At 33.8% G+C, this 18,778-nt stretch overlaps 2 protein-coding genes across 4 annotated transcripts in view; one reads left to right on the top strand and one right to left on the bottom strand.

The window, feature by feature from the left end:
* The window catches only part of LOC149424576 (protein SERAC1-like), a 24,536-nt gene extending 17,996 nt beyond the window's left edge, over positions 1-6,540 (top strand). Inside the window, exon 14 of one of the 2 annotated variants that reach the window (XM_089630884.1) lies at positions 6,423-6,540. In XM_089630884.1, coding sequence (XP_089487010.1) covers positions 6,423-6,476 — 54 coding nt within the window. In that variant the 3' untranslated portion in view covers positions 6,477-6,540. The remainder of the gene's footprint in view (positions 1-6,422) is intronic. The other variant, XM_089630885.1, reaches the window with a different exon arrangement.
* On the bottom strand, positions 6,530-18,778 carry Kap3 (kinesin associated protein 3). Of its 2 annotated transcripts, none has more exons than XM_089630881.1 (14): positions 18,610-18,778; positions 18,415-18,532; positions 17,819-17,978; positions 16,550-16,717; positions 15,951-16,192; positions 15,291-15,861; positions 15,097-15,197; positions 14,422-14,637; positions 12,416-12,587; positions 11,562-11,789; positions 10,876-10,994; positions 10,089-10,248; positions 8,077-8,161; positions 6,530-7,906 (listed from the first exon to the last, which is right to left on the bottom strand). In XM_089630881.1, exons 1-14 carry the CDS (start codon positions 18,738-18,740, stop codon positions 7,783-7,785), a joined length of 2,595 nt encoding a protein of 864 aa, XP_089487007.1. In that variant the 5' UTR covers positions 18,741-18,778; the 3' UTR covers positions 6,530-7,782. The 2 variants fall into 2 exon arrangements, with proteins under 2 accessions (XP_089487007.1, XP_089487008.1); XM_089630882.1 differs by having other exon boundaries at positions 18,769-18,778.

Raw genomic sequence — 18,778 nt, 5'->3', positions numbered from 1 at the left:
GATTCAGACAATATTCAATTGTTCAATAAGAACACCAATCTTAATTGTTGAAAGTCCGTCTAAGCCAAGACATCCACTAGAATGTTTCTAACATCCGGCATCAGACTGGCACAAATTGGTATGCTTTTAAATTTTGCAATTGAAGCCAGTAAAAACAATGGATTATTTATTGTTTTGTTCTATTTAATGTGGATGACTTTATATTAAAACACTGATTGTATTTTATGAGATAGACTTTTATTCTTGTGACGGTTATACAGAGAGCTTGTTAGCATGACCACAGACGACAATACAATGTGTTACAATCACGTCTAGCACTAGTGATGTGCGACACCAATAGTGATGTTACATCCCCTTTCTTTATTTATAAAAACAATAAAAATTCAAATACATTTTTTTTTATTTTTTTTATTTATTAAATTTAATATAATTACATTTAATACAATATAAGATATGGGTAGTCCCACAAAGCTGTGACAATCAGCTTGTCTGTAGGTTCTACCATTTAATCTTATAACATAATACACATTAGCTTAAGTTTAAATATTAATACCAAATATAATGTTTAGGATAGATAAACGTTTTGTTCATTTATTAACCACTTTTTTGTCAGTTTAGGGCAGGGTTCCTCATTATTTTTCAAGTTAAAGTTTTTGTTAAATTTGTTATAAATTACAGGTATCAAATAGTCAAGTGTTCTGCTACCATACTTATTTGATATTAGTGAAATTATTAGGCCTTTTTTTTCAGTAAATCTTGTTTTGTGACTATGCACCAATGGCTTTTTGTACGCATTTTCTCCCGCATTATCCATAATTATAATAAACCAGAGAAGCCCTTTAATTGGGAGTAGGCCCTCAGAGCCATACAGTAATTTTAAGTTGTTTCTTTGTTTGTAAATGCTAGGTTTAACAATTTTTTTAATTATAGCAGTTTGTAGATTTTGAATGAATTTAATATTAATATTACTCGAGTGTCCCCAAGTTCGAATTCCATATCTAAGTATTGATTCGACCATAGAATGATATATAAGTTTGAGAGTACATCGAGGCAATACAAATTTTAATTTATAAAAATTACTCGCTAAACATCGGAGCTGGTTACAAATTTTGATCACACTTTTGTCCCATTTAAAGTTATTGTCTACGATTATGCCAAGGTAAGTATATTCGTTTGCAAAATCAATTTTTTCACAGCAGCAGATATTATCCATTTTTTTATGTATACAATCAAAATTATGTGCAGTTATTTTAGGTAAGTTCCACATTTTCAAGCTCGGTGATCTTATATACATGCATTTAGTTTTTTTGACATTAATAATTAATCCTACATCATGAGACCATTTAAGTAGTTCGTTAAAGTCAATTTGTAATTCTTGAATAGCTATTTCAGGGTTTTCATTAGAGACAACTAGTGCAGTATCATCAGCAAAAATAAATCTACGGGCTATTTTAAAAAGTTTAGACATGGCAATTACATATATAATGTATAATTTTGGTCCTAAAATTGACCCTTGTGGCACCCCTGATTTAATAAATCTAAAATTACTCATTACATTCAAAATCTTTACATACATTTTTCTATTTGTTAAATAGTTTTTGAAAAATGATAGGAGTTTACCACGGATTCCTATGATTTCGAGTACCTTGATTAATTGTGTATGGCTGAGTGTATCGAAAGCTTTTGAGAAATCAATAAATAATACTAGTACATGTTTTTTTGAGTTAAGCTCTGAATTTATATAATTGGAAAATTTTTCGAGCAGTTTATCACAGCTTTTTTGTTTTTGGAAGCCATACTGACATTCATCAATAATGCCCAAATTATTTAAATATTTATCCAAATTTATAGATATATATTTTTCTAATATTTTTTCTAATGCGGGTAATAAGGAAATAGGCCTATAATTATTTGTTACGGTGTGATCTCCATTTTTAAATGATATTAGACATTATGCTAATTGATATTAGACATTATGCTTACATACAATACAATAAAATCTTAAATACACTGACATTAGACATTATACCTATCGGGTTGTTTGACCACTCTACCATATCTGGTAATGTAAGGGTTGTTCATATTATTATTTTCTCCCACCTGTCCCTCATCTCCAGCTTCTGCCTCTTCAAGTGCCGGATCAGATCGCATGGACAGATGGTCATTATTAACATTTGTATTATATCTCATTTTTAAGTGAATTCTATTTCGTCTGTACGTGTTACCATAATAATCTTCAACAATATAAGACCTGTTACATTTTAATTTTTCCTTGACCACAGCTGGTAACCAATTACTTTTAGGGTTTTTCTTAAAATACACATAATCTCCTGTTTTAAATATAGACATAGGTTTTGCATTGACATTATAATATTTAGAATTTTTTGAATTATTTTTTTCAACGCAGTTTTTGTAATCTGAGAATCTTACAACCTTTGGTTTTAATTTAATTTGAGTTAAAGGAATATTCATTCTTAAAGTTCTAGACATTAATAATTGAGCAGGTGACGGTAAATTGGCTTTAGGTGTGTTTCTATAATGTAATAGAGCTATATAAGGATCTGTATTTGTTTCTTTTGACTTTTTTAGAATATTTTTTATAATTTTAACAGAACTTTCTGCCTGACCATTAGATTGAGAATGATATGGACTAGTAACTACATGTTCTATATCCCAATCATATAAAAATGATTTGAATTCAATAGCTTGAAAAGGCGGACCTCCATCAGAGACTAAAGACATTGGTATACCATGACATGCAAAAATAGATTTTAAGTGAATTATGACATTTTTTGCAGTAGAATTATTATTTAGGAAAGCAGTTTCAATAAACTTTGAATAGTAATCTGTTACAATGAGGTACGTTTGATTATCAAAATACATTAAATCAATACCTACTTGTTGCCATGGAAACTTATTAATTTCATAGTTTATCAGTGGTTCCTTCTGATTAGAAACTTTAAATTTATTACATATTTGACATTGCTCAATTAAATTTTTTATATCTACAGTGATACTAGGCCAATATAAAGTATCTCTAGCTAATCTTAGACATTTGTTTATTCCTTGATGTCCTTCATGTATTTTGTTTAACATTTCTTTTCTCATAGTTTGAGGTACTAGCAATTTATTACCCTTAAATATTAACTCATTAATGACATGAATTTCGTCTTGAATATTATAATAACATTTTAAAGTGTAATGGACTTTATCTTTGCTATTCGGCCAACCTTCATAATAATATTTTTTTAATATTTGCATAGTTTCATCCAAAGCAGTAGCATTACTCAATTTTTTACGATATTCTTCACTAATAGCTAAGTTCATATATATTGAATTTACATGACAATGTAGATCAGACTCATAATCGGGTATATAATGATCTTTTAAAGCAGCTCTAGATAAAGTATCTGATATATACATTTCTTTACCTGGGACATGTGTAACATTTAAATCATAAGATTGAAGAGCTAACATCATACGTTGCAATCTAGCTGGTACATCATGTAAAGGTTTTTTAAATAAATAGACTAAAGGTTTGTGATCAGTTTGTACTGTCACTTTGTTACCATAAATATACTGATGAAACTTATTACAACCAAATTGTATGGCAAATAATTCTTTTTCAATTTGAGCATAATTTTCCTGCGACTGTGTCATTGTTTTTGAACTATATGCAATTGGACGGTTATTTTGCATAATAACTGCACCTATAGCTGATTTTGATGCATCGACTGATAAAGTTAGTGGTATTTTTGGATCATAATGACTTAAAACTGTTGCATTTGAAATAGCCTCTTTCAAAATTTTAAAACATTTTTCACAATTTTCATCCCAAGACCATATAACATTATTTTTTAATAAATTTCTCAAAATTTGTGACTTATTTGATAAGTTTTCAATGAATGGACCCAAATAATTTACCATTCCCAAAAATCTTTGTAAATCTTTGACATTTTTAGGAGACGGCAACTCTAAAATAGCTTTGACTTTCTCTTTGTCAACTTTTACTCCTTCCTTACTAAAAATATAACCTAGGAAACATACTTCCTTGACTAAAAATTTACATTTCGACTTATTTAATTTTAAGTTGACTTCTCTAGCCCTTTCCAAGACTTTTCTTAACCTAAAATTATGAATTTCTTCAGTTTCCCCATAAATTAAAAAATCGTCGACAAAAATTAATATACCTTCCAGATCTCCAAACAAATCTACCATAATCCTATAAAAAATTTCCGTTGCTGCGTTTATTCCAAACGGTAGTCTTAAATACCTGTACCTTCCAAATGGAGTTTGAAAAGTACATAAATCACTACTTTCTTCATCTAACTTCAATGACCAAAATCCAGAATAAGCATCTAGATGTGAAAAATATGCAGCACCTATAAGTTTTGATCTAATTTCATCAATATTTTTTAATGGAAAATATTCTCTCATTATGCAGTTATTTAATTTTCTAGGATCAAGACAAATTCTTAATTTACCTGACTCCTTGACAGTTATGACAACAGAATTTACCCAAGAAGTAGGTTTAGTGACCTTTTCAATGACCTTCATCTTGTCCATGCGATCTAATTCCTCACGAAGTCTGTTTTGTAAGGCAAATGGGACTTTCCTCGGAGGATCAACGCACGGAACGGCATCTTGACGAAGTTTGAGATGAACGACAGGTGGTAAACATCCGAGACCCTGAAAAATGTCATTATATTCAGTAAATAGGGTGTTATGATCATATTGAACATTAAATATTCTTTTTATAATTCCAAATTTCTGAATAGTTGGAAGACCTAAGACTGATTGACATTCTATATTTGTGACAAAAAATATTATATTACTTATGACATTTCCATTGATTTGACATACAATATCACAATGACCAATAATAGGTATTTTATTACCTCCAAATCCTGACACTTTTGTAAAAACTTTTTGTAAATTTGTATTACATAAATTTAACTTTTTAAAGTTTGTCAATGACATTACATTTATATCAGCTCCTGTATCTAAGATACAGTCTAATGTTTTATTATTAATTATTATATCTATGTGCCATGCTTGACTTGAATAATTGTTATTATTAATATTTCTGATTGTTGCAATAAAATGACCCTCAGTGAAATTAGCACTGTCATCATTGGGTTTTGATGACTCTAAGTTTAAATTTCTGACTTTATTGTGACAATTATTTTTAAAACAATATTTAGCAAAATGACCAAAAGAATTACATGACCTGCATTTGACATTGACTGCTGGGCACTTGTAGCGATGATGCTGACCACATCTTCCACATGGATTGATATGACCACTTGACCTTGGCTGTGATGATGATGATGGTGACCCATGACGACTTGAAGATCCATACTGACTTGATCTTGACTGCGATGATGAGAATGACGGTGAACCATGACGACTTGAAGATCCATACTGACTTGATCTTTTTGAAGTTGACCCTCTTAGACTTGACTGACATGATGCTCTCGACTGTCTTGAAGTATTTTTATTATGACTGATTTGAAGAATATTTTCTGTGTGTGTTTGTTGGTTAATTTTCTCTGCATTGCTTTGTGACATTAAGATGGTTTTTGCAATTTCAATCGTTTTTTGTAATGACAATGTAGAATCTTGTAATAAGCGTTGACGGATATGATTTAAATTTGCACACATATTTGCAATAAATATGTCTCTTACCAGAGATTCTCTTAAATTTCCAAATTCACAATCCAAACTTAAATTTTCTAAGTCCAATAGAAAATTATTGATGTCTTCTGAATTATTTTGTTTTCGTGTAAAAAATGAATTTCTTATCATTGTTAAGTTTTTGTGAGGTGCAAAATATTCATCAAACTTTTTCTTGACTTGTTGTAGCGTGCTTGATTCCATATTCATGTTAAATGATTTGAAAATTTCCATACCTTTGGAGCCAATTGAATGAAGTAGAATTGCAATTTTTCTTTGTTCTGTAGCTTCTTCCAAACCTGACGCCACCAGGTATATTTCGTAGTCTTGCCATCAATTTTTCCATTTTGAATCATTATTTATATTATTTGACAACACTTGCAGATTTGACAGGGCATGAAAATCATGTTGTATGTGTGACTTTTGCGCGTCCTTCGCCATTTTGAATTATACTTAATATTTTTCAATTTATATTATTAACATCCAACTTCCAGTATTATTATATTATTACTATTGATCATCAATATCCCACTTCTGACACCATGTTTTGTTCTATTTAATGTGGATGACTTTATATTAAAACACTGATTGTATTTTATGAGATAGACTTTTATTCTTGTGACGGTTATACAGAGAGCTTGTTAGCATGACCACAGACGACAATACTATGTGTTACAATCACGTCTAGCACTAGTGATGTGCGACACCAATAGTGATGTTACATTTATTAGTGTTTTTTTTTTCAGGAATCCCCAGAAGACCATGGCCGAGATTGGTGGCTCAGCATCATGTCCTTTTAGCTAATTTATAATTTAAGATGAGGAAGTATTTATTGTAAATTAAAGCACCGTACTTAATAATGTGTATATTATATTTATTTAAATACATTTTTGTTGTTTTCTTTTATAATATAACAAACATTCACAATAATAATTAAAGCATGGGGTAACTTTGGTTTGCATTGCAAAATACAGATCCAATTTGGTAATAAATACATAAACATAAAATAATTGTGTATACATAAACAAAAAGGCATTTAATATCTTTCATATAGAAAAAAGGGTTCAAGCACTGGCTTTTGAAAAAGCCCTAGTCTTATCAACAATACTCAACATAAAAATCACAACTTTATTCTCTAATACTGGTGTTGATTTGCAGGCAACCTCCTATGCAACGAAACATAATGCATGATTCAGTAAAATCTTCTTATAAGGCTCCCAGATAAGAAGTTTCGTTTTGTCAGTCCTTCGAAATACCGGATAACTCAACACAGTGACAATTCAACACACCTTTAAAAAGTGATATAAACCCATGAAAAGTGATTAAACAAAAACTAGGTTATGTAGGTTAGTTTTTTTGTTCATTGCTTTTAATGACTCATCACTTTTTAAAGGTGTGTTTGAGTTATCATGATGGAACCCAATAAACCTTAAAAGATTGTTTCACTGTAATATTAGATACCCAACTAACTAACTAACCATCATGCCATTTTCCGCAGGGGTAGACAGAGAGGACAGACCGCCAAATAACTCGGTCTTGGCACACACTCCTTGCCTCATTCACATTACATTCATAAATCGTCTCATTCATACTCTTCTATTATTCTGACTCTCCTTACACACCTTTCTTCGCTCATTTGCTCTACATGTTCAAACCATCTAATTTTCCTTTTCTTGATCTTACTCATTATACTTACATCAGCCTTGCACTCTTTGCGAATCTCCACATTTCTCTCACGATCATACATGGTTTTACCACACATGGGATCTCATTTCTACAGCATTCAGTCTCCTTTCATCCTTTCTCTGCCAGTTCCATACCTTACTTCCGTACATCAGGAGATACCCTCTTTTTCATTTCTCTCTCCAACAAATAAATTTAATGCATAAATAAATGCTGAAAAAAATTGCGTGCAAAATGATAGGTGTTCAACTCTTCCAACACAAATAAGTTTATAACTTATGGTTTCGATGTCACTTACTATGTATTCCATTAATTTATAAATTAATGACAAATTGCAATCATTCTAGTACATAATTAAAATTAAAGCAGCCGTATTAGTGTGCACATTGACTTTTTAAAGTAGTTATCGTAAATTGTTAAAAATTAATCTTGTAGCGGGAACTCCATAGACATTATGGACTCATTGTCTATGGAATTAAATGACCGTGTTAGGAGACTCGAGTTTCCCATGAGCGCAAAGTCCACATCCTCCAAATCTTTACCATATCTGCAATAAAATAAACACAAGCAAATTATTATAAAAAATATTACACTATAAACTAAAGGGTACCAATGGAATAAATTTAAAATGATCATGAAAGAAGTAAAAATATGTTATTACAAATTTAAAAAAAAAAAAAAATTTGAAAAAAGGCTGTGAGTGATTTTTTAACTAACCTGGTATGTGGACGTCCCGACTCACTTGAGTCTCCATCTCCAAAGCTGTCAGACTCATCTGTCGCACTCAGGGACATTTGCGACCCTACGAAAAAAAACAAATAAGTTATTTATATTGCTACTGATCAATAATTAACGAATATTGCTATACGTAATTCCAATTTTCACCCGGTGCAGTGCCTGTGAACAAAACCATAGCAAAATCTGCTGTAGCCAATCATTTCAATCTCGTTTAACCTTACGTGAGGACAACTTTTTGCTGATTAAAACTACACATCATGTAGCTTATTCTGTGAACAAACAGGTTGATCTACTAAGCATAGCACACACGGTAAAAATATATATTGCAGAATAAAACTGAGTCTTAATAAATCAGGTTCAAGTTCAATCAATAACTAACATTTAACAGTTAAAATGTAAAGAGTTGTCATGAAGGGATTCAAATTAATACAAAAAGCCTATATATTTTTCTTTTTTTTTAAGACAGACAAACATTTCCATGTTACGGATAACCTGACAATAATGACGATACAAACTATTTACAAGCTGTAGAGATATCAAAAGTGGCAAGCGAAAGACAAGGTAATTGTCATACTTTCGTTTTAGTGGTTGTAGTACTAACAGTCACACGGCGCATTGTGTGCTATCTCTAACCAAATTGCGTAAATGAGTGCCAAAATGTCATCATGTGTGATGAAAAAGTGATTCCATTACACGACAAAGACCAGTAAAAGTCGAGAAATAACATTTCATTCGTAAATAGACACAAATTACTCATTAATATTATAAATCATACAATTATTTATTTCCCGAAGATTTTAAGTGCCTTTAGAGAAAGCGAGATAGGGAACATAGCAACACATAAGTACAAGGACAACTCCTGGCAGAAGGTCGAGTCATACAGCATTCTGTATTCATCTTAGTGTAAGCAAGACTTAAGTATCTTATCATCCCACGGCGGGTTTAGAAGTATTGTAATGCCATTGCCCGACAATATTTCAAAATCTCCTACTACCATCATTAAAAGCGGGAGATATTACAATATTGGAGAACTTTGTCAGCCAAAAAATTGAACCCACAATGCCTGGGTGGGAACCTGATGCATTTGTCAACTTGGCCACCAACCGTTCTATTTGTGTTGGTGCAATTTTAAAAATATTTTTTATGGACTTTATGTGCCAGAGTGTTTAATTTAAAAGGACTACGTTTTTATTTTACATTACTCTTTTAAGCAATTTTTTTTTCAAACACACCTTCCAAAATCGATTTGGTGTTCATGAAAACTATGATAACGGTACAGTAAAAAAAGGAAATGACAATTTAAATTCACAAGATAAAGAGAAAATTCTGAAAATGAATTTATGACATTGAATGATGTCTAAACGGGATATATTAATTTCATAATGTTAAAAAAAGATTTGAAATGGAATTTGAGCTGCCATTTCGAAATGTACAAATGAGAATTAATATCTAAAAAAGAATGTCTACTTTAATAGAAGTCTTTCATTGAACATGTATTTCCAAATGTAAAGACAATGACCACAGTGTTAATATGTAATGAGAGTTTGGCAAGTAGTGCACAATGTTTTCGAGTTGTGTGAATAAAGCTGTGAATCCAATCTGATGATTCAGATGAACAGGAGATGATGAAAACAGTGCAGAAAGACAGATGTTAAGATGTGGCAAACACCACACGTGTGCGCTTACAAATTACCTTCTTAATATCACAGTAATTGCGGAAGACTTTGGATTAACCTGAATCCCTTCTTTGTTATTTCACTTTAACTGTCTTAATTATTGTTTTTCTACGGTCATTTGGCACTGCAAGCAATGTTACATTTTAAAACAAAATTAGTAAAAAAAAATAATACAAAATAATGTGAAGGTTTGGGTTACACACTTTAAAACTGAACTTAAATTAAACTGTTTGGGAAATTTATAATAGAAAAATAAGACTTTATGTTGAATGATTCTTGCAATTTTTTTTTACAATATATTAGAATTAATTTTACCTGAGGGAAAAAGGTTATGCGTGGACAAATAGTTGGGAGAGAGATAGGGGGGCAGGTCCCCCTCTGCATCGCCCTCAGCGCCCCCGCTGTCCCCATCACCGGCCCCCAGGGTTTCCACCACGCTGAGCCACTGGGCGTTGTGACACCTGAAGCGCTCCACCTAGAAATAATATCATAACAAAAGTTTTAGTGTAGAAATATTAATCCACAATCTCTAGTTTCGTATAGCTGGGTGGAATAATCCCGGATTGTTACGCAGTTTCAATGACAATAATCCCAGAGTGGCATTTGGCCCCTTCCATATTCCATGATCCATATTTTTTTTTAAAGAAAGACAAACATTCCCGGGTCACGAATAACCTAACAATATTTTAAAATCTCCTACTACCACTACAGTAAGCGGAAAATGTTGCTTGTGTTGTGATGGAGGATTTAGCCAGCCGAGGAATTGAACATACTACGCCTGGGTGGAACCCAAACGCGATGTCAAATCAGCCACCGACTGGTCAAATCAAACCAGTCACCGTATTAATAATAACATTCTTCTCCAGTCCTCAGCCATTTCCACCCTGCTCCAATCTTCTTACATGCAATCAGTCCATCTTTTCCTCGGTCTGCCTAATAGGTTCCCTCCTTTCCATGACAGAATACTAAAATTTATTTTAAAAAATTTCATAATTTCCGACTCTTTTTGCTTTGTAGTTAGAGATTTTAAACTTAACAATGTTGATTCGTTGGTATGTGGAAAGTTGACGTTGCGGGATTGAGAAATTTGATTACTACATACTTTGATTCGGTCAGCCCACTCGGAGTTGGTCTGCGTGATGACATCCAAGCAGGACTCGCAGAGCTTCCTGATTTCCACATTCTTGTCCAGCATCAGGTCTATGAGATAAGCCGGAGCCTCTGCAAAAAAAAAAGAAGTAAATTGGTCAATGTGGTATTAAAAGTAGGATTGCAGGATTCAAAAGATTAAGAAGTTTTCAAAGGTTTCCATTATTTGTATTTACCAAAAAGAATCTTAGAAGAAGGAACACTGAAGGAAAAAAGGATGACAAATAGGGGAAAAGATCAAATATGGAGAATAAACAAACTCAAAATGTAAATGGGGAGAGCAAAAGAGCTGGCTCTCTCTCACAATAGATTCTAGGCATTGATTGAAAACTAAATGTTATTGGTAGGAAAAATTATTACATTTATTAAAGACATCTAATTAAATAGTCCTGTGCGTAGGATGCTCGATTAGCAGTCAGAGAGATAGAGTTCAACACTCACATCTTATCAAACTTTTCAGAACAAGTTATGCTTAGTGCGAAGGTGTTAAACATTAGGTTATTTTCACATAATTACTTATCTGCTCTGAATCTGTTTTCCTCCAACAAAACTAAACATTCTCACTACGGCAACATTTAAGGTATTAGCTAATTATATTATTCATATATGAATATGTAAATACATAAATCATAAGCTCACCCGTATTGTTGATAAGGTAGGCGGCCGAGGAGCGATGGCGCAACAGCTGCCTGAAGGCGAACACCAGCTGCAGCACAAGGTCGTCGTCCTCCTGGCGCAGGCGCAGCAGACGCACTAGGCGCGCCGGCCCGCCGCCCGCACACAGTGCCGCAGCGCCCGCCTCCTCCGCTGCCACTGCCCCCGCCACCAGCACAACGCCCAGGATCACCTCCTCGCTGTACTCTTTCTCTGCAACCAAACCCATCACAATAACTATATTTTACAACTTAAATAAAATACAAATGCTAGTTGTCAGGAGTAGCTACATTATAAAGGTAATCATTGAGCTAATTATATAATAACTGCAATCATTTTAGTTTTTGTAGATGTGTAGTAGGATTCAATCGCAGAAAAAATAATAATATAGAAGTGTCTGGTGGGTGTGTTTCGTGATCCAAATATTTGCCTAATCGAGGCATAAATTTCCAACACCAAACTGTGTTTACGAAATTCAAATGGGATGGAGATCTACAATGTCAGGTGAGTGTAAGTGAGACGGAGCTCTGGGCTATAGGGCTAAATGGAACATTTGTATCCATTCAAATTTGGATGGAGGGCATTTCTAGTGTTATTCTTTATACTATGGATTCAATAGTTGAAAATTTCCCATTTGCGAAGACGTGTATTATTTTCACTTATACTGAAAAATAGCACCGCTTTTCCTTAAAATTAATATTGCGAATTTTGCCAAAAATTTAAGCATTTTGCCAAAAATAATTAAATAAAGCAAAGTTTTTAGATCCCGAGTTGTAAGTATTTGTCAAAGAAAATTAACGAAATTATGTAATGAATTTCCAGATGGTGTACAAACTCACCAGAGTCCAGAATGTTCATGATGAAGGGCACGAGGTTATACTGGCGGATGATGGCCAGGATGTCCAGCTCGGGGTGGAGGATGTTGGCCAGGATGCCGAGGCACTCCACGCAGAAGGCCTCGTCCACCCAAGGTTGGGTGGTCACCACACTGGCTATGTCGCCCACAAACTCCTAGGGAAATTAATACATATTTCATTTATTGATTATTTGTGATTTTTCATGCACAATTTTTTTGTTCACTGTTAGTTTAAAAATGACCCCAGGTCTATTTGAAGACTAGACCTAGCCGTGATCTTATGTGACCAACGATAGCCGTACATGAGTCCCAACTGTTTAAAGCCAGTAGGACTATGTCATCGGTGTTACATCCTAAACAGTAGATTAACCTTTTAAATGCCAGTAGGTAGAAGTGTAGCTGTGCACAGCAGGCCAAGAATGCGAGTTAACTCGCTCTTGGCACAGAAGCGGTTAAGAGGTTAAACCACAGATGGCGCATAGCTATTGATAATGCAGGGATTGAGACTTGGATAAATACAATAGTAAACCCAGGATCAAGGCCCAGAATCATTTCTAATGCCTGCTGATAAATACGATCTCATTGTAATCTCACTAAATAAATGTGCAAGGGTTTTGTTGACCCCGGAGATTTTATTTAAAGAGTTTATGAGACAACCAGCAGTTACAACAATCCACAATTATTGAGGAAAGGTTTTTCAAAACTTAACATGTGTCCGAGGTCAAATTTTTCCGGGAAAATTTGTTTTTCAATTTTTTTGTATCTAAGTGTGAGTATTAAAAGAGGTTATGGAGATGGGGAAGAGGAACATGGGAAGAAAATGCAGAACTAAACAAAAATGATGTCCTAAAGCTATAAATAATAAAATAAAATGATATGGATTCGGGATTTATAAATTAAATTGCAATAATTGTTCGGCTTTCTATATCGGTAAGACATCACGTAATGTTAATATTAGGATAAAGGAGCATCTTCGTTGTCTCAATAATAACGGCTTTTCCGAATTCGCAAATCATTTGATCGATAAAGATCATACATTCTGTCATAGCACCGGTGCTAAGATCTTACATAAAAACGGGCATGGTAACAGACTAAACAACTTAGAGGCACTAGAAATTAAAAAAGCTGTAAAAACCAATAGTCAGATACTTAATAATCAATTAGACATATCAAGTAGTCCAATATTAGGTCTGTTTCCAATAAACCCATAAAAAAATTCCCAGTTCTCCTTACCTCCTTACCACCATGCCAGTTGATGCTTTGTTTCTCCCGATGTATTGATGTAACCCATTAGTCTACATAATTATCTAGCGGTTTTTCCATTACTTGTGCACTTATGTTAATGTATTTTATGACCGTCTTTGTGTTGCTTATATTTGTATCATGTTGTCTCCCTCTATATTTTGTTATATATATACACACATTATGTACTTCTTGTTTAGTATTAATTTGTACCCTGATGATGCTTAAGTAAAGCGAAACCGGTCGGTTCTTAAATTAATAAATATCGTGGTTTTAAAACAAAAAAGTATTTTATTTTATTAAATATGTCAAACCACAAAGTGATTGCTTTCTACAATAATATAAAATGATATGGTTACGTTGCCACAATAGTTCACCAAGGCATCAGAAGCAAATTTACTAACCAGATATATTTTGTATTGTTATGTGTAATTGAACAAGTTTTTTCAAACTCCAATAAGGTTAAATATGTCAATATGTAATAGAGAAATGTGAATCGTGTTACAAAGTATTTTTAAATATGAGTCTTGTTCGATCTATTTACTCAAGTGCATTGAAACATTAACAGAGTAACTCTAGTGAGAATATAATATGAACTATTCAACACCAGTGTTAGCCTTCTTACGGGGTTCTTATTAATTTAAAGAGTATTTATTATTTTAAAATACTAAGTAAATAATAAACACTAATAATAATGAGTACATATAATATTAAATGGCTGATTAATATACTGCAACTAATACTAACGATAAACAGATGCCTGTTCTCCTGGTGCTGCGAGAGATTCCGCACCAGCTTGATGAGCATGAGATCCGTTGAGCGGAATGCTCGGGCTACGAGCGCCGCGAGACGGCCCGCGCCCGCCATAAGGGCGGCGCAGCGGGAGTTGAGCGCCAAGTTCACGGCGAGGGCGGCAAGCGGCCCGCCTTCTTCACCACGTGACACCAGCACCATGTCAGTTACCTGGTAAGAAACACAAGAGCTTTATAATATATCGGAAATATTATTTTTAAATAATAATAATAATTCCACTGCATACTTTATTTTTTTAAATAATTTAATTACTATTTATGGCGGGGGAGATGGTAAAAGGTGCTTTAAAATTCCATTTCTTTTAATCAATGTTATTTTGAAGGTTAGGAGAAATGCATAAATTATTTAAATAATCCAAACTAAGAACCTAATCCTACTCCGACTTAAATAATCTTTTCCAGTAGTAATTAAGTTAAGTCATGTGTTATTTAAAAAAAAATTGCATGCATGCAACAATTGCATTTTTTTATCTACCTAACAAATAAATTTCAGCTCCGCCACTTTGATAGATTGTGTAGTTTGTTTGTAGCTTGGCAACAGTCGACACGCTTTCATGGCTTATCTCCAATTGTTTCATTAAATTAATTTTAATGGCATTATTTTACTCACCAGGGTAACGCAATCAGTATGAGCAAACATGGCTTTAACTCGGTCGTCCATACTAAGATGGTAGAGAGCTTTTGTTACTATTGACGTGTGCTTATCATCACCTTCAAATAAAAGGGTTGAACAATTGGAACTTGCATCAGAAACGTAATAATTATAAAAATGGTAAATTGTTTATGAAAAAGGGTGTTATTTACTTATAAACGAGATGAGTTTAGGCAGCAATCCTATCTTCACCATACGGCTTCGCAATTTCGTATCAAATGTCAGATTGAACAACAATCTCAGGGTTACATTCACAAGATCTGGGCTGGACGTAGCGCTGTCCAGTAGTCCTGGCATCCTCTCGATGAAGCCATGGTTCACCATCGCATCCTTATTCTCCCGATACACAGATAGCTTGAGCAGGAAGGAAACAATCAAAATGGAGAGATCTATGTTGGAATGCCTTTGCAAAGCTCCGACTAATAGACCAACAATATCCTTTTTATGCATCTTTTCTTCCACTTTGACATTGTCGGCAATATTGAGGAGGAGGTAGAATGCCACTCGGAGCAGTTGCTCCTGTCTCTTGGTGAGCGCTTTAAGTTTCCTCTTGAGTTGTTCCTCATCAGGCTTGTTGAGGTCTGCAGCATTGCAGAGGTCTTCGTGGTAGCTGGTGTTCAGGGAACGGGATGTGCGGTTGGTGGCGCTGGCCTCGCTAACAGCCCAGGTACCAGATTTAGGACGTCGCTTTGGTTCTGGTATGCGACTCTTAGGCAATTCACTCTACAAAAAATCATTAAAAAAAATAATAAAATACTATTTATTTCATGTATTTAAATTCAGTTGATGGGGATAATTTAAATAAAATTTACCTTTTCAGGTGTATTAACAGCTTTTCCTTTGCCATCAATGGTATCTTTCCACTGATCGAATCTCTTCAGTTCAAAGTCAATAACATCCATGCAAAGCGATCCTATTTTGTATTGTAAGATAACAGGGTGGAATTCATTATACGTAGAAAAGGAGAAGAATGTGAATACAATGTTTGTACTGAGTTCGATACTTCTTTTCCATTCCTCTCGTAGAACTCTGGACAAGGCACTTAATAATGCCTCTGAAAAAATAACTAATGCAGTTAGTTTTAGAGACAAAAACAATTTCGAATTGGGTAAATTATATACAAGGTATCCGGGGGTAAAGTGCACTAACTTCGGGAGGTGATTTTACAAGATAGTAGAGAACCATTTATTGGATAACCAACACACCTGCCATAGGTCACCCCAAGTGGTTCGCTACATTCGGTGACTTAGCAGGGGTGTCCGGGTTCATGGGACTTGGTAGATATGAACTTTTAGGTATGAATGTGAATGAAGCAAGAAATGTGGGTCAACCCTTGCGAAGCTGTGGCATGAAAGTTAGATTGTTAGTGTATAATTTATAAATACATAATGCCATGTAGTAGGTATATTACCATTTTTTGAGAGTTCAACTAAGTTATCGGGATTCCTGGCCAACTGCAGTATGAGGGCGGACCCCTTGATCTTGTCCTGTATATCTTCATAGAGGAGTTCCACGTATTGGGGAACATTAGAGATGGAGGCCGTCTGGGCCGGCGCTGCGGGGCTCATGCTCCTAATGTCTGCCACAACAACACATACAGCATATTATTTGTACCGCTACCACTGGTAATGCTACCTCGTTAAATAAATAAAGCATGTAAAAGGAATTAGCGGCTTTCAGTGGCAGGATTATAATGACTACACACTTAATGGCATCATTCAAATTGGTGAATAGCATTATTTTTAGACCTAAAACAATGACATATTATGATGTTAACCCGCATCGTAACTCAACCTAAGGGCATGTATACATTTACGAACCGAAACGCAATCCGTACCACGAATTATGGGAAAGGAACGAATCAACTGCAAGCGGCGTTTCGCGCCATTTGCGGTTGCTTCATTTCTTTCCCATAAGTTGAGGTTCAGTTCAGCAGTTTGGCTCGCAGATATGTAACATTATGCGGCAATAACTTCAAAACATACAAAAATTTATAGTTCAATTGCATGATAAATTTATAAATATTATTTTTAGGAAATGAAGACACTATTGGTGAAGGAGTTGTACATATTACAAAATCCTTGCAAACAAAACAATAAGCAACTTCAAAGTTGTTAGTAAATTGATGAAATTGTGAAAGATTTTGTTTGCGCACTCAGACATGTTCAAGCAATAGTGTGTTTGTTTGTTAAGTGGTTATTACGGGTCATACAATATTTGAGATTTTCTGTAGTGCAAAGTAAAATGTGGGAACGTAAAACCTTCCATAATATTTTTTAAAATTTTATTTAAAAGTATTAAATAAAAGAATTGTAATACAATAGTCATAACACAAGTGACTTTGATTATTGTTTTTAGCACAAAATCAATTCGGTATTGAATTCTTAAATTGATTCTAAAACATGCAGTACTGTTAGAATTAGATATTTTTACTGTCCTAGTTGATAATATTAGCTTTTCTTGACACTTATTTTCTAGAATTTTCGTAGTACAAAATGAAACAATACTGTCAACACATATCCCTTCACAAGCGCCTTCATAGGAGTATGAGTTTTTTCTTGCTGAACCTTATAGGATCATAAGTAAGAGCTTTACAAGTGTGACCCATCACAAATAGGAATTTTTTGATGGCTGCAAAAGGGTTATAATCGCATCCCGAAGAAATTAATTTCACACTTACTGAGGCCTTCTTTCCTATTCTTCAAATAGTAAATAAGTTGTTCCACTTCTCCCAACTTGGATGGGTGTATCAGGGAGCACTTGCTCACCACTTCCTTGGCGAGGGCGCCACAGTCAGATTCTGGATTTAAATTGCTGAGGCGAATTATTTTCTGGTAATCCTAAATAAAAACATTACATTAATAAAATATAGAAATTTCTTGTGTTCGATAACAGTATATATTTTAACTCATTATTAAAAAAAATATATTTTTGAAAGTCTGTTTTACTGTTGGTTTTCAAGGATAATTATTATTATACAAGGTTAATAAAATATAAAGACATATTTAGCATAGTATGTTATGAAAACAAACCGGCGATGTGAAAACTTTTTACTTCAAATTATTGCTAGTAAAAATGGTAAATGGGACAAGGACAGCATAATAAGATATGATACAAGAAGTACCTATGCACATATATAAAAATCAGTACAAATTAATGATAATTAAGCATAAAACTACCGCCCATAAGCGCCGAATAGACTGATGAGTCACTTTTGCATTACCAAATAGTTTAGTATTGTTTTGGCGAAATACAAACATTAATTTATTTACTCACTTTTTTATCCCCGTGCATAGGATCACCCGACTTGCCTAAAATATGCGCTTCTAATTCGTAATGAACAATTAGAGCCTTTTGCGTCGGATGTACGTCGATAGAGCCTGATTTGATTTTCCTGCGGGTAAAAGAAAAATCAATATCCGTTCATGGTATGAGAAAATCGATGACAGCTGCTGTGTAAATTTTCGTTACCGTTTTAGAAATTTCGCGTCCTCAGACTGCATAGCATAGGCATATAGAAATGTTGAAACAAAGCATAAAAAAAATATGATAAATGAAACTAGTATGATTAAAATAAATAAATTCAACAAAAATCCTATCATGCACGGGCAGTAAAAAATGAATGTCAACCTCTTTTTGG

The sequence above is a fragment of the Hesperophylax consimilis genome, chromosome 4, assembly GCF_061612785.1.
Source record: "Hesperophylax consimilis isolate HC1 chromosome 4, BYU_Hcon_1.0, whole genome shotgun sequence".
NCBI classification, from domain to species: Eukaryota; Metazoa; Arthropoda; class Insecta; order Trichoptera; family Limnephilidae; genus Hesperophylax; species Hesperophylax consimilis.
This window is presented reverse-complemented; position numbering and strand designations above follow the sequence as displayed.